At 39.4% G+C, this 21,545-nt stretch overlaps 1 protein-coding gene across 1 annotated transcript in view; it reads right to left on the minus strand.

Annotated features, from left to right (window-relative positions):
• Window positions 1-21,545, minus strand: part of LOC136864294 (xanthine dehydrogenase) — a 358,258-nt gene that overhangs the window by 138,599 nt on the left and 198,114 nt on the right. Inside the window, exons 13-15 of the mRNA XM_067141086.2 lie at window positions 14,005-14,120; window positions 8,795-8,893; window positions 7,383-7,593 (exon numbers count right to left, since the gene is read on the minus strand). Coding sequence (XP_066997187.2) covers window positions 7,383-7,593; window positions 8,795-8,893; window positions 14,005-14,120 — 426 coding nt within the window. The remainder of the gene's footprint in view (window positions 1-7,382; window positions 7,594-8,794; window positions 8,894-14,004; window positions 14,121-21,545) is intronic.

Here is a 21,545-nt window from a genome sequence, read left to right on the forward strand (position 1 = left end):
AAAAGCATATCCTATCCTCACTTTTCAGGATGTCACATTGTAGCTTACATTTTCTTGTAGCTAAGTGATCCCTCTCTTCATTCATTATATTAACATCATGAAAATAATCCATACTGCCAAGTAAAAAAAAATAACATTGTTCCTGCAATTTTTGATAAATTTTAAAATTCTAATTTGGATCTCAGTACATCCTAGTATTTTGATTGTACTCTCCTAAAGTTGGTGTTCCTGTGCACATTGCTGCATTGTTTACTAGTTCGTAAAATATCAATGTTTTAAAAATAATAGTTCTTCTAAAAATCGATTAAAATACTGACTTGGTCTAGCATCAGGAGGAGGTGCACGTTTAGGGCCAGGCGTCTCAAGGAATGCAAGAGAGGGTTGAAATTTTATGTCATGATCGGACTGAATTTCACGGAAATCGGGAATCTGGTCATCATCTTCATTACTGTCTCTGTCAACTCCATCATTATTCCCGTCACTATCATTACCGTCTAAATCGGAAATTTCGTGCATCACTATCACACGAGCAAGTCGGATAACATCACCACTATAGTCATTGTTTGAAACGTTACCAGCATTATCACTCACAGTATCATCTGAATCATCACCTGACTCGATATAATCAGAATAATCACTCGATTAACATACGACCAAATAGTCATAAATTTCGAACACAGTACGAGAACTAGTCGCCATTATAATGAACACATGGTCTACAGGTATGCTCCAAACAGCTGAAATAGAAAAAGTCGTAACATCAACACAACATGTCACAAAGGGATTTTGGTGGTAGATTTAGAAACTATGTAGTATCTACTACAGAGTGATGGCAACTTCTTTTTCTATTTATTTCACATCGCACCGACACAGATAGGTCTTATGGTGATGATGGGATAGGAAAGGCCTGGGAATGAGAAGGAAGCGGCTGTGGCCTTAAGTAAGGTACAGTCCCAGCATTTGCCTGGTGTGAAAATGGGAAACCATGGAAAACCATCTTCAGGGCTGCCGACAGTGGAGTTTGAACCCACTATCTCCCGGATGCAAGCTCACAGCTGCACGCCCTTAACCGCACGGCCAACTCGCCCGGTATGTGATGCCATCTGCAGCTGCTATCTGTCAGATATGTGCAAACTATTACGACTTAGACAGCTGCAACATGGAGTGCGATGGCGCTCCTGGCACTTTTCGCTAGCCTACAGAGGAGTGCGATCGTGCTCCCCTGGCACTCTAAGAGTTATGTCTCTTGTTTGCTCACCCTGACATGCTTCTTTGACCACTTTTATCATTTCGTATTTTTCCATCCGATTACACCCACTGGCCCAGGCCCCAGATTTAATTCAAGACCACCAATTTTGAATAAAATTGGTATCAATGCGGCTATAATCAAGGTTACCAACACTCCAAGTTGCTGCCCATTTTTCATTTCTCCTATCACTCTTACATTTCACTCCTCCATTCCACCTTCCTATAGCTGCCCTGTACTGCACTTGTGAACTACCCATATTCAGCACTAACTGAACACATCTGTTCGCTCCACTGTCTCAATCATGACTGTGTATTGAATATGAATGAAGAGAAATGCATTAAAACTAATACAGATGCCCAGTCCTTGAGCCAGGGGAATTAACCAGATGCAATTTAAAATCCCATACCTGGCCAGGAATCAAACCAGAGACCTTCTGAACCAATGTTCTTAATGCTAACCATTCACCCAAAGAGCTGGACATAACTGTAAATATAATTAATGTACACTAACATTGTTACTCTATTTGATGATAAATGTACCTTTGTATAAAACTGTATTATGTGATTCAGCATTAAGTAGATGAAATACTTTTAGAATTCAGAAAACCACATCAGTAGTGTTCAGCAATTTTACAAGAAAATTAATTTTACCATAAAATACACAAGTGAACTCAGTGTAATTTATTATAATAGAGAAATTCGCATTAATGATACACTTTCATTTATGTGTTTGCAATTAATTAAAATATTTTTTCGATACTTCTAGTTATAAATGCTTCAAAAGTTCAGGCTAATTGTTTAAAATAATTCATTCGAGATATATTGGATGAAGCTCGGATGGTAGAGCAGTGGTCTTCTGAACTCAAGTTGGCTGGTTGGATCCTTAGTCATTCTGGTGGTATTTGAGTGTGTTCAGATATATCAGCCTAATGTCCATAGACTTAATGACACGTAGAAACTCATGCAGGACAAAACTCCAGCATCTGTGTCTCCAAAAACCACAAAAGTAGTTGACAAGATATCTATTATTATTATTATTATTATTATTGATTTTCAAACTGGATATCTTGCAAAGATGAGATTTTTATTCACTACTGGGTGGAAAATTCACTATTGAGGGGCTGCCAAGCAGAGGTGGTAAACAGATCCATTGTCAGATACGCTGTTAGGAAAACGAAAAATTTAGAAGAGAGTCTTCCACTGTTGACCATGATGTTCAGTCAGTCTGCATAGAAATGAGTACCAGGTTAACCAGGTTTTGAGCCATTGCACTACCTTGCTGAGAGTATGTCCAAGGAAGGTAAGTGGCTTTACGTCGCACCGACACAGATAGGTCTTATGGCGATGAAAGGATAGGAAATGCATAGGATTGGGAAGGAAGCGATATGCCTGATTTTGATGATAAAGTTATTTCTAAGATTGTGGATTTACAGCATCAAAGAATGGAATTCATGTTTAAATAAAGGAATAACACTGCCCGTATCCAATAATGCATAGGCCCTACCATATTCATTTTTATGGCCACGGCAAGACTGTACTTCATTCATCCTATCAGTTGGTACAGTAACTTTAAAGACTTCAGGATTATATGGCCATCCAATGGTAGTTCATTAATGTACTGTATATATGGCTGTGATCATATTTCAGATAGACTTCAGTGACAGTAGGTACATTTATATAGTTCGTGATACTTAGGTGAGGAAAGAGTCTGGATTGCCACCTTCTTTGAATGGACACCACAGCATTTCATTCCATATTTTCTCTTAAAATGAAGAAACAGTGAAGTAGGTGAGTAATGATCAAGTATTTAACATTGTATGATGTGTTTCCGTGTATGAATTTGTTTACTTGATTGTGTTTAGTAAGAATGTAAATTTGTGAAAAAGTAGTGCCCCTTCACCAGTCCCCGTCAGCAGCCTGCTGAGGTTGTCCCTTCTTCGCTCTGCCTTAGTATCGTGCATGGCCGCCTCGGACAGTGTTCAGGTCTCTGACAAGCTGTGGCATGCTTGCAATCAGTACACTGATGTCATCTTTAGGAAGAAGCTCCCATTCCATCTGGGCAACTCTAATGTGGTAGGGGTGTGTGCGTTTTCCTAGATGATAAAAAACAGCTGTTTACAACCTGCCCCTGCATGCTTAATGCAGTTTATGTCCAGTAAATTAGCTGGACAATACATACGGTTGACACCCACCTCTTCCTTCAAGTCCCTCACTGATGCACCTCAATGGTGGCGAGCACTGTCATCGACTAAACTGAATTCAGCACCATATTCATCCTTAAAGGGTTGTACAATTAGTCAGAGAATGCTGGGCTGTTACCATCCCTGAAATTGGTACTGAAGGTGTACAACGGCCATGCATAATTCCAGCCCTACACATTACACCACCACCTCTAAGTGCATCCACCTCTTGAACATGCTGCTACTTTCTACTACATCCTGTAAGTTTCCACACCCTTTCTCATATCTGGTCGAAGTGATATCCGTGTTTTATACTCAAACATGACATTAAGTGGCCGGTTCTACCACCTACTGGTAAAGTAGCGCGTAACTTGCCTTCCGCGTAAAAGGATGTTTCCGTTTGACCACTCCCAGGTAGCACTATCGGCAGCATAAATCGTCGTTATCCGGTGTGTAATTTATCGGCCACTTCAAGGGCCCAATAAGACTTTACCTGCCGGGCAAGTTTTGAGAGATGAACATTATTAGCTGTATTTCTGGTGACATACAACTCAAATTAGCTTAGTATACTGAAAAAAGCATTATACTGTAACCGTGATCGATATTGTATTGCAGGATTTTGAACATTAATGCTTCCTTTGAGTTGCAACGGTCACACCAGCCTCTCGCATTGATAGCGTAGGGAACACATTTTATACGTAAAGCTTTCTCAAAGAAACTCTAAAAGGATATAAAATCAAAACCTATTTGGAAAAAATTTCAAATAGGATTTAATTTTCTACTTTTTCAGTTTTCAGACACCAGGTATACGTTAGTTCTATGTATCCCCATTACCCCAAGCGTCCTCATAGCTTAATGGCTAACGCACTCAATTCATAATATGAGGTTTGCAGGTTTGAGTCTTCATTATGACGAATCTTCTTTATTTTCATTATTAGCGTTGTATTAATCTGTATGCCTCTTTACATACGTTCTTTTGTTAATAATATATTTCATTGAAATATTTAATTACAATATTATGTCTACTAGGAAAATGCTTTATGTGTGTGCTACTTATCAAAAGTGGTGTTACGATTAATATAGCACATAGGACTGTCGCCCAGGTAGTAGATTCCCTATCAGTTGCTTACATAGTCATCTTGTAAATGATTTCAAAGAAATTGGAAACTATTCCATTCCTGAATTCCTCATCCTATGATGGATATTTACCCTGATTAGTTCTTTAACAGTACCTTTCAACTTTATCTTCATAAAGTTAAACATTAGAATGAAATGCATTATCAACAATTTAGAAGCATGTGGAGCTAAACGATGTCAGAGAGCTAGTTGCAAACAGAGCATCGTGGAGATACTTCATCAATTCACGGAAGCCTGCAGATAGGAAACTCAAAGGCAATAAGTCCGAAAGGAAGATGTGGGTGTACATACGTATATGGAAGCGCGTGAAAAAGAATTAAGAACAACGGCAGGAAACGAAAATACATTTTTTAATGTAAATTAGAAAGACGATGAAAACCTGCGTACCTTCTATTATGGAGCGAGCGACTTGACCAATCTACTATGAGAATACTTTCCAGAAATGCTGCCTTACTTGACAGGTTATAACTGGCATAAGAAAATGTAATCTCGAGATTTTAATCCCAATTAGGTATTGATTTTGAAGCTCGTAGATTAAGATCATGAAAGCTTGACATAAATCGATGTCCATAACTCTTAAAGACTCCCCTTATTAGGCTTTTTGATGATAATCAACAGATGCAAGCACAGGAAAATAAGACAATCGAAATGAGCTTCATACATCTGATGATAGATAGCACCACACTCTAAAGTGAGAAGTCGCTGAAAATCAGTCTAGCCAACTCCATATAGCGGTGACTAGCTCCGGGTAGCTACCTGGCGCTTGCGCGGAGGTGGTTGCACGCAAGGCAAAGTACCAGCTGATTTACACCCCCAGGTAGTTTACCTCCCGGGCAGCTGCCAGCCACTTTACCGGCCCTAAGTCATTTATATAAACCCCAGATTAAGATTGATGACCTGTCTTCTCTCAACACTGACAATTCTCTAGTGAAACACACAGAATCTATCAAAATTACCTTAAACGGGCACTCCGCAGCCAATTGCACACAGTTTATGTGCATATACTGATCCCAGTTGCCCTCAAGAAGTCATGTCATAATTGTTGAGCAGTCTTAAGTTGGTCTCCTCTGTGCTATTCTGCAGGTATACTCGTCTTCACATGGCATTGTCACCCTTGATCGAACTTCCCTCTGTCTGTCAGTCACATCACTGGTATGGTGGTATGGGTTGGGGAGGGGAGGACGGATGGTGTATTGGCTGTCCTGGGAGGAGGGGGTTTATCTGTGGTCAGAGCCTTTACATATGGACATTTGCTGATATTTTGGAACATGTTTTCTTTTACTGTTAATATTTTTAATAACTGTGGGATTTGATCGTATAAAGGATTTTTAGTCTCTATGCCACCCCGCCGCGTAACACACACAGATACAACATGAGGTGCACAGAATTAGCCATCGCAGTCAGACAGAATGTGTCACAAGAGCAAGCCAGCCACAAGAGAGGCGAGGGGGTGAGTAAGATCCTGCTCAACATCCCCATTTTATACTTCAGTTCACATAAACTTCACAGTTAAGACATTTTTTTTCATTATAGACTCTCAATCCACCAGTATCAACCCTTAAAGAAGCAACAGCACCACATCAAATGTCAAAAAGACCTTGAGAAGTCCCCTCTTCAAACTCGTACAGCAACAAGCGGCAAGATTTTACATAATTTTAGTTATCATAAAGCAACATTCAGACAACGGATCATACATTATCTTACAAAAATGCTACCCAATTTTATTGCCAAGGTGACACTCAAGTCCATGAAGATTGCAGTGAGAGCAGGCACATTGGATATTACAGACTAAATAACATAAACCAACCAATGTCATCACAATTTTTTAAAGCACATCAAATGTATAATAATTGTAAACTTACCCTTTTTTAGACAGAGCAATTGTATGCAAGCTAAATAATTTTTATGCATAGGACATGTAAACACAATTCACTAGTCATAACAATTTGCATCAGCTGGATATTTCTACAGAATATACAATACACAAACTTTTTCTTTTTTTTTAATAAAAAATTATGTCAATTTTACCATTTTAAGTATTATATTATTAAATAAAACCCAGGAACCTGGCTATTTTGATCTTAGATAGTAGGAACAATGGCTGAAGATGCCTAAAATGTAGGCGAAACATGTCCCGCTTAAGACATAATAATGTAAAAATACTTATATAATCAATAAAAAACAATGTATTGAAAGGTGGACTCAAAAAAAACCCATCCTTTTAGAAAGATATACATTGCTCAATATGGACCCAACGATGAGATTTACAACTTGGTATTTTTTTCACGTCGCACCAACACAGATAGGTCTTATGGCGATTGTGGGATAGGAAAGGGCTCAGAGTTAGAAGGAAGCGGTCGTGGCCTTAATTAAGGTACAGCCACAGCATTTGCCAGGTGTGAAAATGGAAAACCATTTTCAGGGCTGCCGACAGTGGAGTTCGAACCCACTACCTCCCGAATGCAAGTTCACAGCTGCGCGACCCTAACTGCATGGCCAACTTGCTTGGTCAAACACTAGCTGAAGCTCATACTGCACTGTATTCTGTAATCCACCACCAGTCTTCATCTGAAATACCATAGCTCACCCCTGACTCAACATCTGCTGCATTGTAAACACACAATTGAATTACCTGTGTGTATACAGTGCACTCTGCCACATACAATAGGACTACGCAAGCCCTACCACAAAACATGCCTAATCCTACAATATTTTTTTAAAAAATTTGAGGTGTATATAAATTATAGTATAAAAAAGAAAAGAAAAAAGAAAAGCAGTTTGGTAAACAACAGAAGAACACAAAACTTCAAAAATTACCTGAAGGATCACTAGGTTCAATTTTTCCTTTTTCAAGCATCCTGCTAGCATCACCACTATTCAAAGCATCTCTGATTGTCAACACAGGTTTTTTGACATTCTCATACTCGACTGTCACAAGCTTTGCTGCTTTCTGTGCTACCAATTGAGTTTCAGCCACAATGATTCCAAGGGGTTGACCTGCATAACGGACCTCTCCACTGCAAAAAATCTGAAAATATGGATATAAATTACAGTACCAGTGTGTACATGTTATGTAATGTTAAAGAAACAAATACTTATGTTACATTAGCTTTGTCATACTTTTTGGATAAAAAGCTACAGAAATACCAAATTTTGGATGACTTTCATATGCTACTTAATTCTATACAACAATTTTGAAGAAGAAGAAATGAAAATAATATCATGACTTTTCAGCACCTAAGACTTATTTTTTACCACTTTTATGAAACAAAATTGTCTGGGTTTTTCACTCCGAAGAGTATTTACAGGAAAAATGCAAAATGTTATTGCTATAGTATTCTTAACATCTTCCCAATACAGTACCCTCAGGGTTATAATTACATTATTTTATACTTTAACACTTTCATTCCCGTGATCGACCATCGTCTAACATATTACAGGTGTCCAAACTCCCGTAGTCGACTACAGCTGATTAGAGTATCAAGGCTAAAGGAGCTATAAGAAACTGCTCCAAACATAGTACTATCACCTTTTTCTGAATGTACCTGGCAAACAACACTTTAATCTTGAATTACTACATCTTGTTAACAAGAATACAAGTTTGTGTACTTGTTTAGTTACAGCAACATGTCGGAAAAGGCATGATGTGATGGGTAGCAAAAGCAAAATATCTCTAGGTCTTCAGAAGTTTAGATGAAGAAATAAGTGATTTATTGATTTGTCCAGTTTCAGAACATAAATTCAGTTTGATACAGAAAGTGATACAGATAGTAAAGGGAACAATAAAGAAAATAAAAACGCAAAAGATAGACATGGCGTTTGATGCTCCCCAGTTGTCTCCACTTTACCGCCCTCCACCTCTGCCTTTCACTGAGAAAGAGTAAATCCTGTAGTCAGTTTTTATGAGAATATAATGGCATATCTTATTTGGACTTTAAAAAAAAAAGTTTTAACTCCTGAGGTACCAAGCATGTTGTCGATCAAACCAACCCTTAAGTCAATAGGTGATTTAAGTACAGCATTATACACTTTCAAAAAGTATTGTGCATGTCAAATTGAGATTCCCGTGACTGAGGAAGAAATGAGGAAATTTTTAGGCTTGATCTATCTTATGAGGATATAAAATGTAAGGAAAAGGAAGTACATATGTAAGGAGTATATTTGATATAGTGTGTAAACAGAGCTACAAAAAGTAAAGGGAAGAACTCCAAGAATATTTTATAAATTACCTCTTCTGGTTCATCCAGACCTATCAGCATTGGAGAAGTGAAGCTGTTTAGCCCAGGAATGTCCTGAGCACCAAAAAATGCAACAACTCCTTTCATTCCCTGAAGGAACAAAGAAACAAACAAGAAATGAATAATGTTTATATTTGTTAATCATAAAATAAGGCAGATAGCTTCCTGTATAAGAAATCAAATACATATCAACAAACCAGCAATGCCTTATATATGATTCCCTCAAGGAAATCATACCATAAGTAGTGCAGCAAGATTGTACAGAACTAATAGTGTTCAGCCTTCTCAACCTGTGAAACAAATTATGATTCCTTATTGCTAAAAACATTTATTGTTTGAAAGGCTTTACAGGATGAGGAAAAAATGTGATGTGGTGCAAAATATATTTCATTCATTTCAGCACCATCTGTCAGCCTGATCCTTCGACTATGTATCAGTAGCAACAACAGTGCAGTTAGGAAGTCTCTAAAAGCCCTTGAATACTGGTTAAGCACACTTAGGCCTCTAATGGTGGTTCCTAGCCACAATGACATACGGATGCATGTTGTCGATCAACTTATGGAGCAGAAACTTGGACAATGACAAAAAAGGATGAGAGTCTAATACAGGCAGCCGAAATGAAATTCTTGGGGAATATGATACAGAAGAGTAGAAGAGACAAAATAAGGAATGAGAAAATCTGGGAAGAAATTGGGAGTGAAAACAAATGAATGATAGAATAGGTAAGAGGTGACTAAGATGGTTTGGACACAAAGCAAATGAGTGATGAAAGAATGCCAAAAAAAGGTAATGGAAATGCAAATGCAAGGAGAGGCCAGGGATGACCACGATTGAGATGGAAGGACACAATCTAACGCGTTATTAAAGAAACCTGGATTGGAACACAGTGTTGCAGGAGGAGTGATGGAAAACCGAAGAAAATGGAGAAGAACCATATTTGCCCCTACCCAGCTACAGCTGGATAATGGGAAATGATGATGATTATTATGATGAGTGTGTGAGAGCTTATCAAGAAGAGTTTTATGTGTGACTGATAGTTTAAATAGTTTGTCTTAATTTTCCGGACAGAACTCTTGATAAACTTAAATGAAATATTTGGGAAATGTGTGAACTTCACAATGATGAGTAGCAGTATGAGACTTATGACAAGTTGTGTTATGTAATGATCAAGTAAAATAGTGACCATTTCCATTTTAAGAGCTAAATTTCACACAGTTTTCTACGTAAATTCAAGAAGAACAAGAAAGAATTGCCTGTAAACATTATCTTTGTTTCATATCACATGTCAATTAGTTACCATACTGGCAGAGAATGAGAGAAATAAGAGGACACAGTTCATAGTGAGTGGGGAGTGTTCACCTAAATGATAGTTGTAAACCATGCTTAAGAGAACTTTCCCAGCATGCTCGATAGTGAAAAGGTTAGATTCTTGTAATGTGTTTAACAATCTGTTAAGAGATACCATTATCTTGAAACCAGCTTGTTGATTAGAGCCTCAACTTTTTTTAAATCTTACGCTTAATAGAATTCTTGATCAATTATTTAATATGTATGTATGTATGTATGTATGTATGTATTATCGGCACACTTTATCCTGGTGCATTTACACCCTAGTGCTGAATCGATCGACCTCGGCAATCTTCGAGATTCGTACTGGCAACCTTTGAAACACAAACTACGAATCGCTTAAGCGTCGTTGTGCGACATCTGGCATACACTTTACGTACTAGTACTGTTGTTTACACAGCCAAGCCAAACTATAGAATTCATGCTAGGAACAAGATTCGCATCGAGAAATGTTATATAATGTTATATAACGTGTATGTGACACAGTTATTGGCTTAAGATAATAATGGTTTAGAAACTTCATAACGATCGATCATATTCTCGAATCAATTCAGATTTCATTTTCATTCAGTTGGCAGCACTACCGGAACCGGGACAGATCCCTCCTTACTCCTCACCCCCCCGTACACACATGCACCAAGATAAAGTGTGCCGATAATATGTATGTTATATCTATCCTAGGCCCATTATATATATAAATAGGTACAAGTATCAATAATAGAAAATGAAACAGAGCACCTTGAAGGGAGTGAATGAGAAAGACAAATTTTGAATATGTCTCTATTAGAGTGGCACATGGGATGATGAGCTCAGCACTGTCAAAGAACTGGGGATGGAGTTTTAACCACTGAATATCCAAGATGTATCAGCAAATAGGATCCAGTGAAAAAAGGAGCCTATAGTTTTCTGTACCACATTGTGCTCCGAAGTTGTGTTAAACATTGTTGGCAAGGCAGGATGGTACTACTACGTGTAGAATTAACAGACTATGAGCAAGTTGATCTTCGTGAATGTGGATTGTCACACCAGACAATTTCTGAGAATGTTAGATTAGAAGTGTCAAAAGTGCACTGACATTGGCACAGTTTGTAAGAGGAAGTTACACATGTCTAATGGTGGTTCCTAGCCACAATGACTTGTGGATGTGTGTTGTCGATCAAGTGAGCAACACATTCTGCTGTATATAATTATGGCAACAACATACACTGAGTGGTCAAAAGTCATGGGAAGACATTGAATGTGATGTTAATAAAGAGTTGCTCCTCCGCGAGTGCTCGAAACTGCAGCAATAAGGCAAGGCATCTACTCTACACAGTATTCAAATCGTTCTGAAGGGATCCGGACCCACGCATCTTGCACTGCTACCTACAATTGGTCTTGTGTAGTTGGTGTGGGGTTCATGGAGCATACACCAGCATCAACAACATCCCATAACTGCTCGACTGGATTAAGATCGGGGGATCTCTAGGGCCAATCCATGGTTGTAACATCACTGGAGTGCTCCTCCAACCACCTGCATGCCAGAAAGGGATGCAGATGGTCTAAAATAATGTCCACATAACATGCACCTGTAAGCACTCCCTGCAGCTGATAATGGGACCTAATTGCAACCATGAGAATGCCACCCAGATCAGAAATGAGCCACCTCCTGCCTGGATAAAACCTTGTTGACACGCAGGATCCACAGCTTCATGGGGCCTACGCCACACTATCATGCGCCCATCACCTCGATACAACTAGAACCAGGATTCATCGGAGGCGACGTGATGTCCGTTCGTTAAACACCTGAGGTCTTCCTGTGCTGTGGTTTACGTGGGTGGTAATATCCTTTCTGTAATATTGAAGATCCACCTTCTACACTGTTGACCTCGGAAACCCAAATTCGTGCGTAATCTGCTCAATGCTATGACCCATGTACTGTGCGCCGATGATCATCCCACGTTTAAATGAAGTCTGTTAAATCGAAACTTGTTGCCATCTTCATGACACTTGTGTCTGTGACAGACTGCTCAGCTACACCACAGCTAGACGCAATGCTCACGGGTCACACAGGTCATACACGGCACATTTAATGGGACACCCCTTCCCGTGTCTTTTGGCTACTCGGCGTATAAGAACCATTTGTTGTGGAGTTTTGAACAATACAGCACCAAGGGGATGTGTTAATTTAATCAGATGCTTGTGCATCTCAATGCATTCTGCAAGATGTTCATTAAATTCCATAGCCAGCATGACCACCAGATCTGTCCTCCAGGTCCTGTCCTGTCCTGTTCTTTAACACCCACAACATCCCTTTCCAAATTGTTCCACTTTTAAAAATTCTGCATGGAACTCTTCTCATTTCCAGTTTTCACTACTGCTAGGGTATCTAAACCAGTGGCGACCAAGACTTGCACACCTTAGTAGTCTGAGTGGGACATCAGCCCAGTGCTCCAGTTTTCTCCCACCACTGCGATATTTGAGAAAAGTATGTTTTTTGTTTGGTTTTTATAATTGGTTGTACGTTGCACCAACACACACAGGTCTTCTGTCAATGAGGGGAGAGGAAAGAACTAGAAGCAGGAAGGAAGTGGCCTTGGCCTTAAGGTACAGCCCCAGCATTTGCCTGGTGGGAAAATGAGAAATCATCTTCAGGGCTGCCAACAGTGGAGTTCGAACCCACTATCTCCCAAATGCATGGTCACAGCTGCATGCCCCTAACTGCACAAACAACTCTCTCAGTAGAAGGAGATGTATGCTATCAGTCGCATCAGATGGGGACAAGTTAAAGGTGTGCTTGTGGTGAAATCAGACTGATGAAGCAGAATCCACATTCTCAACTTCTGTAATCAAATATAATATGGCGGCATAAAGTAATATGTATTTTATAGCACTCTGCATACAGACACATGTATTGTCTGCCAGCAAAACTAAGAAACTGACCTTGGATGGTACAATGTGTTTTAGGTTTGGAACAAGGGTTGGCGACACAATCAACTGCTCAGAGTTGAATAGTTTGTAGTCTATTAAACCTGTATATTGCCAGGTCTTCATCAATCCAATAACAGAAATAATGCTTGCATTTATAGAAGAAACCAGCTATTTGAAAAACTGTAGCATCTTGCATTGTGTAATAAAGGATATTACTGCTGAGGAAGTATTTTATAAAAATCATGCACATTACAGGATTGCAGAAATTAGTCCTTGAGTTGAGTGTTGCACTGCATATCCATCAGCTCAAGCTGAAGTGATGGGCAACCAAAAGCAGGAAAGGTCTGATAAACAAACCTGATAAATAAATCTGTCTTTAGCCCTTTGATGTCTTGGAAACTCACTGAAAACAGACAGACTGACATGCTTGCATGGCGACTGCTGTTATGTGGCCAGATTGCAAACCTTTCTCTCCTACTCTTTCATGGACATCACACAACCTTTGCCATCAGCAAGCAAAGGAATAGCGGGTGGAGCACAGGCATCCGAGGAATGCTGTTTGGCCAGGCTTTATCTAAACAGTCTTCTGACACACCATCCAGATGCCATACACACAAATATGGCTTTGTGTGCACAATTTTGAATGGTACCTACCTATGGTGCAAGTGAATAAAGTTTCCATCTCTTGGTACAAAACAGGGAGAGGGAGAGAGAGGAGATGTATATATGATTGTGAGAGTATGGCATGCATGTGATCTTAGAAATTAGTTGACCCTGCACAAGTGGAATAAACAATTTTTTCATTTGTTATATTGAGTATTATTAAATATGAAATTTCTTATAAACTTGAACAATCAAATAATGCATTTCTGATAATCAACAATTATCAAAAATGGGATTTAGATATGACTATCTGTTTAGTGATTAAATAACTATGGACTTACCAGAGCTTCTGTAGGATTTATCTTCACAATATTCCCTTGAGCAACTGTAGTTAAAACAAAAGCTGCAAACAGTTCACCAGGAATGGTTGGAGTGTCATTTACATACTTTGCTTCACCTAGAAAGAAATTCAAAATGTTCAAGATATAAAACATACTAGTATTCACTTTAAACATTTGCAGTAATAAGTTTGAAGCTGTATAGAGCAAGAAACCTTAATGAGGAAACAGAGAAAAACCTTACTTTTGTTGTGAACGACGGCTCACGACGCGCCTTCCGCGTATTAACAAGAGAGCGAACGGGTTCAAATGGGATTCGAATGCGCGACCTCCAGGGTAGAAAGCCTGTGATTTAAAAAGTAGCAGGCATATGAACGCATGTATATAAGAAGGGAAATTACAGTAGAGTTTGTGTATGTTCATAATTCATAAATGATTGTAATAATAAGAGAAATAACTGAGTAACTCAAAGAAGGATTTAGAATATTCAATGTCACGTAGAACCACATAAGCCAAGAGCTTTATGTCTCAATATTGTGAAACATTGTGCAAGTTAAAATGCGCACTTCTTTTGGGTTGGAAATATACAGAGTCACGTGTAAGAGTCGGAGAAACAGTTTCCACAGTGTTCTGGAACAATGTGTGTAATGGAACGTGACTGGGTGGTTCCATGCCAGAGAACCAATTGGAGAACAGTGCAGTCGTGACGTGAACTAGTGACTTGTGGTGGTGGTACATGAATCAGTAGGATTATTCAAGAAAGAATAGAAGAAACTATAAAACTTGGCAACTTGTAAACAACAGGGCTTTTTGACTTTCATCCCTCGAAGGAGGCTTTTGACTAACGGCACTGGAAGAAGGAGTTTCGACGGTAGGCAATATCGCGCAGAGAAGTGAATAATCGACTAGGGAGAACTGTTGGAGAGCTGGTAGACTTAGCATTTAGTTGCAAGACGCAGTAAAGTGATAGTAAGAGAGAGGGATATCAGGCTCCCGAACTGAGTGCGATTTGTTGGTAAACAATCACAAGGGTTTTCCACACCGATTTTCAAAGTAGGTGTTGGAATATAAGCTTATAGACTAGCAGCTCAATTATAATTGGGAGAAGTCACGCCGCCGTGAAGAGTAACGAGTTCCAGAGATATCTACGCAGAAGGTGAGAAGGCAAGGAGAGAAGATTGAAGACGTTAGCCGTACAAGAATAAGCTATACTCCGTTGTTAAGTATTCAACCAGTAAATATATGAATTATATGTATTTTTGTGTGTACTGGGAAAAAGACTTAAAGACTTTCTCAGAGATCTGAAGTTGAGAAGGGATTGAGAGTAATTGGTGTCAGAGATTTTATATTGTATGTATTATTGTATATATTGATGTGTGAATATTCTCGGTGTTAGAATATAATTAGTGTTCAAACTTTGCCAATCTGACTATACGCTCCCAGAACTCCGAATCCAAGTCCTCAGCCTGTTGTACATCCCTTAGAGTCACGACACTTTCTACAAGGTTTGAAACATCATGGTCCATAGCTCCATTTTCTTAATGGTTATGAGGAGGTGGCTACTGTTGTTTTGTTGTTTTTTGAGGGAAAATGATGCGAGTATGAGCACACATGTTCTTACTGCATGTACAGTAAGTCCAAAAAGAGTGTGGTCATGAAGGCTGACTTCTGTATATAATAAACAGATCAGGCTAGGATTTGGAAGGAAGCAGCAATGGTCTGTATTGCAACTATGCCTGCCATTTTTATGTAAGGCCTCGGGAAAGTAACCATGCAAGAGTACAGACCATAAGATTTGATGAACAAAGACTCCACTAATTAATTATGTATAAATTGACAATTTTATTAGGTTAAGTTGTTATATCAGATTATGACATTTTGAGAATGTGAAAATATTTAGAACAAGGGATTTTGTATGAATATTCCGATGTATATTTGTAACAGCTGTTAACAGGTTTGGGTTTTTCATGTAGAAATAGTAATCTTCTATAGCAACAACCGACATTGAGGTCATAGATGTGTATTCATCAATGTGAAATAAATTAATATCGCTTAGTGTACTGTATGTTTATGTCCTAGTAGCCGATCAGAGGAATAGGACATTTGAATTTGAAACTCCACATCATAGATTGCAAGATGCTGGTAGTTCTGTAAGATGTAGTTGCTATCCATTAGACAACTCTACATGTGGCAGACATGCTTTATAAGACATGCTCGTGTCATTATGACATTAGTTATTTCATTCTAATTCTAATTGTGTTTCTTCTGATGGTTATTCTGATCCTTATTATTGACTGAGAACGTACGGGTGACACGGGGGCGAAACGCTGGCAACCAGGAATGAGTTAGCTGGAAAATTTATAATGTCCAATTATGTACCACTTAATCAAGCAGCTCGTCTCCTTTCTCTCAAGTCTTCCCAGCCCAAACTTTGCAACATTTTTGTAACACTACTCTTTTGTCGGAAATCACCCAGAACAAATCGAGATTCTTTTCTTTGGATTTTTTTCCAGTTCTTGAATTAAGTAATCCTGGTGAGGGTCCCATACACTGCAACCATACTCTAGTTGGGGTCTTATCAGAGACTTATATGCCCTCTCCTTTACATCCTTACTACAACCCCTAAATACCCTCATAACCATGTGCAGACATCTGTACCCTTTATTAACAATCATATTTATAGGATTACCCCAATGAAGGTCTTTTCTTATATTAACACCTAGGTACTTACAATGATCCCCAAAAGGAACTTTCACCCCATCAACACAGTAATTAAAACTGAGAGAACTTTTCCTATTTGTGAAAATCATAACCTGACTTTTAACCCCGTTTATCATCATACTATTGTCCGCCGCCGTAGCGTAACGGTTAGTGTAATTAGCTGCCGTCCTCGGGGGCCTGGGTTCGATTCCCGGTACTGCCACAAATTTAAGAATGGAAGGAGGGCTGGTGTGTGGTTGAAATGGTACATGCAGCTCACCTCTAATGGGGGTGTGCCTGAAAAGGGCTGCACTACCTCGGGATGAGGACACGAGTTTTTATCCTACTATTGCCCACCGTCCATCTCGTAATACTATCGAGGTCACCCTGCAACCACTCACAATCATGTAACTTATTTATTACATTACATACATACATACATACATACATACATACATACATACATACATACATTATCATTATAGACTTATGCCTTTCAGCATTCAGTCTGCAAGCCTCTGTAAATTTACTGAACGTCGCAACAATCCTCTATTTGCAACTAGTGTTGGGGCCTCATTTAGTTCTATACCTCTTATCTTTAAATCGTTAGAAACTGAGTCTAACCATTGTCGTCTTGGTCTACCTCTACTTCTCTTACCCTCTATAACAGAGTCCATTATTCTCCTACGACACCTATCCTCCTCCATTCACCTCCCATGACCCCACCACCGAAGCCGGTTTATGCGTGCAGCTTCATCCCTCGAGTTCATTCCTAAATTAGCCTTTATCTTTTCATTCCGAGTACCCTACTGCTATTGTTCCCACCTGCTTGTACCAGCAATCATTCTTGCTACTTGCATGTCTGTTACTTCTAACTTACGAATAAGATATCCTGAGTCCACCCAGCTTTTGCTCCCGTAAAGCAAAGTTGGTCTGAAAACAGACCGATGTAAAGATAGTTTCGTCCGGGAGCTGACTTCTTTCTTACAGGACACTGTTGATCGCAACTGCGAGCTCACTGCATTAGCTTTACGACACCTTGATTCAATCTCACTTACTATATTACCATAATGGGAGAACACACAACCTAAATACTTGAAATTATTGACTTGTTCTAGCTTTATATCACCAATCTGACATTCAATTCTGTTGAATTTCTTACCTACTGACATCAATTTAGTCTTTAAGAGGCTAATTTTCATACCATACTCCTTGAACCTATTTTCAAGTTCCGAGATATTTGACTGCAGGCTTTCGGCACAATCTGCCATTAAGACCAAGTCGTCAGCATAGGCCAGACTGCTTACTACATTTCCACTTAACTGAATCCCTCCCTGCCATTTTATACCTTTCAGCAGATGATCCATGTAAATTACGAACAGCAAAGGCGAAAGATTACAGCCTTGTCCAACCCCTGTAAGTACCCTGAACCAAGAACTCATTCTACCATCAATTCTCACTGAAGCCCAATTGTCAACATAAATGCTTTTGATTGATTTTAATAATCTACCTTTAATTCCATAGTCCCCCAGTATAGTGAACATCTTTTCCCTCGGTACCCTGTCATATGCTTTCTCTAGATCTACGAAACATAAACACAACTGCCTATTCCTATCGTAGCATTTTTCAATTACCTGGCGCATACTGAAAATCTGATCCTGACAGCCTCTCTGTGATCTGAAACTGCAGTGGTTTTCATCCAACTTCCTCTCAACGACTGATCGCACCCTCCCTTCCAAGATGCCAGTGAATACTTTGCCTGGTATACTAATGAATGAGATACTGTACCTCAATAGTTGTTGCAATCCTTCCTGTTCCCTTGCTTATAGATAGGTGCAATACTGCTTTTGTCCAATCTAAAGGTACCTTACCAACACTCCACGCTAATTTTACTACTCTACGAAGCCATTTCATCCCTGCCTTCCCACTATACTTCACCATTTCAGGTCTAATTTCATCTATTCCTGCGGCCTTATGACAATGGAGGTTTTTTACCATCCTTTCCACTTCCTCAAGCATAATTTCACCAACATAATTTTCCTCCTCCCCATGAGCTTGGCTGTTTGCAACACCACCAGGATGATTTCCTTTTACATTGAGAAGATGTTCAAAATATTCCCTCCACCTCTCCAGTGATTCCCTGGGATCTATTATGAGTTCACCTGAATTACTCAAAACACTGCTCATTTCCTTTTTCCCTCCCTTCCTAAGATTCTTTATTACTGTCCAGAAAGGTTTCCCCTGCTACTTGACCTAGCCTTTCTAGGTTATTACCAAAATCTTCCCACGACTTCTTTTTGGATTCAACAACTATTTGTTTCACTCTGTTTCTTTCATCTACGTACAAATCTCTGTCTGCCACTGCCCTTGTTTAGACCCATTTCTGATAAGCCTTCTTTTTAAGTTTACACGCTACTCTCACTTCATCATTCCACCAAGATGTTCGCCTTTTCCCATTTTCACACACAGTCATTCCTAGGCATTCCCTTGCCGTTTCTATTACAGCATCCCTGTATGCCACCCATTCACTTTCTATATCCTGAACTTGCTTAATGTCTACTGTTCGAAACCTCTCACTAATCATATCTATGTACTTCTGTCTAATTTCCCCGTCCTGGAGATTTTCTACCCTTATTTGTTTGCAGACAGATTTCACTCTCTACCCTAGGCCTAGAGATACTTAGTTCACTACAGATCAGATAGTGGTCTGTTTCATCAAAAAATCCCTGGAAAATGTGTACATTCCTAACAGATTTCCTGACTTCAAAGTCAGTTAAGATATAGTCTATTGTGGATCTGGTACCCCTAGCCTCCCATGCGTAACAGTGAATAGCCTTATGCTTGAAGAATGTATTCATAACTGCTAAACCCACACTAGCGCAGAAGTCCAGCAAATGCTTCCCATTCCCATTAGCTTCCATATCTTCCCCTACATTTACCAATCACCCTTTCGTATCCTTCAGTTCTATTCCCAACTCTCACATTGAAATCGCCCATTAGCACTATTCTATCCTTGCTGTTGACTCTGATCATGATGTCACTCAATACTTCATAAAACTTGTTAACTTCATCCTCATTTGCATCCTCACATGGTGAATACACGGAGACAATTCTAGTCCTAATTCCTCCAACTGACAAATCTACCGACATCATTCGCTCATTTACGTGCCTAACAGAAACTATGTTGCATGCAATGGTATTCCTGATGAAGAGCCCTACCCCACACTCTGCCCTTCCTTTTCTAATACCCGTCAAGTACACTTTATAATCTGCCATCTCTTCCTCATTATTTCCCCTTCACCAAATATCACTTATTCCTAGCACATCCAGATGCATACGCTTTGCTGACTCAGCCAGTTCTACTTTCTTTCTTCCATAAGCCCCATTAATATTGATAGCTCCCCATCAAATTCCATTTCGTTCGCCAAGTTGTTTCCAAGGCGTCCCTCGCCTGTCAAATGGAAGCGGGACTCCATTAGTTCCATAGGTCCGAGGCTTGCTTAAAATGTTCTGAGCTCGGTAAATTCATGAAGCAGGATGCTACCCTACTTGCACATAGTCCAAGTGAGGATCTCTCCTATAACGGGTTATGGACCACCGGTGAATTGTATAGTCTTAGCTGCCTGAGCACAAAACCTCAGTGGTGCTCCCACCTATGGCTTAGGATAGGTACTATCTGTTAAAGGTTGTGGTATATGTGTGCAGTAAAAATAAATAACTTATTTTCCTGTGGGCCAAAGTAGCCTTTAAGGGCCAATGTAGCCCCAGTTGACGGTACTGAGAAGTGATACGGAAGTGTCTCCAAGAGTCAATTTGTGTACAGTGATATGTTTATGTTGTGTGTGTATAATTATGAGGAGATAATGATGAGCCATCTCATTTAGGGTTCTTAGTACAGTAAATTAACCAGTCAAGTGGCTGTGGGGTTTGGGGTCACATAGCTATCATCTTGCATTTGGGCGATGGCAAGTTCAAACCCTACTGTCAGCAATACTGAATAATGTTTTCCATTGTTTCCCATTTTCATAACAGGCAAAGGCTGTACCTTAATTAAGGCCAACGCCACTTCCTTCCTACTGCTTGCCCTCTCCTATCCCATTGTCACCATAAGACCTATCTGTGTTGGTGTGATGTAAAGGAAAATTGTAAAAGAAAATAATCTAATAAATAACTTAATTTACTGTAAACAGCTTCTTTCATTAGTGGACTCATACCTGGCATATTACACTTATTTTCAGAGGTGAATGACTGCCAGGTAAGGTTATACTCATAGAATTGGTTGCTCATCAGCTAATGATCAAACGCCCTGGTATATGGAAGAAGAGTTTGATGCTCAATTTAATTGATGTTTGTTTTCTGCAACTTCATTACAGTGGCACCCAAATTGTTTTTAAAGTTATTTTCATTCAAATTTAATAAAATGGTGGTGGTGGTGGGGAATCCCCTTTTTCAGTGTCTAATAAATTTAGTCATTTGTGAGGTTTCTTGTAAATATTTGAGTAAGTTGCAATTTGCACTACAACAGTGGAAGACGTTTTCTTGTAAATATAACAATTTTTGCCCAGTGGTTGGGAAATTATGTTAGTGTGGTTGAGTGTCAAGTTACAGGAGGAACAAGTTACCCTGGCTCCAGCCACGAGAGACATCACCGAGTTAGAGCCCCACCCTCTTGCCAATGCAGCAACCAGTCAGCGCGCAAGGCTAGCCCCTGCTGCACCATTCCATGATCTCCTTTCAGGTCTCTCTGACAGTGCCAGAAAGGACTAGAAAAGTGAACCCAGAGCTTTTTGATTCCAGGAACTTCAGGGTTTCTCCTTGTCTGAGATATCTGGAAGGGCCAGCCT

This window comes from Anabrus simplex, chromosome 2 (assembly GCF_040414725.1).
Source record: "Anabrus simplex isolate iqAnaSimp1 chromosome 2, ASM4041472v1, whole genome shotgun sequence".
In the NCBI taxonomy this organism is placed as follows: Eukaryota; Metazoa; Arthropoda; class Insecta; order Orthoptera; family Tettigoniidae; genus Anabrus; species Anabrus simplex.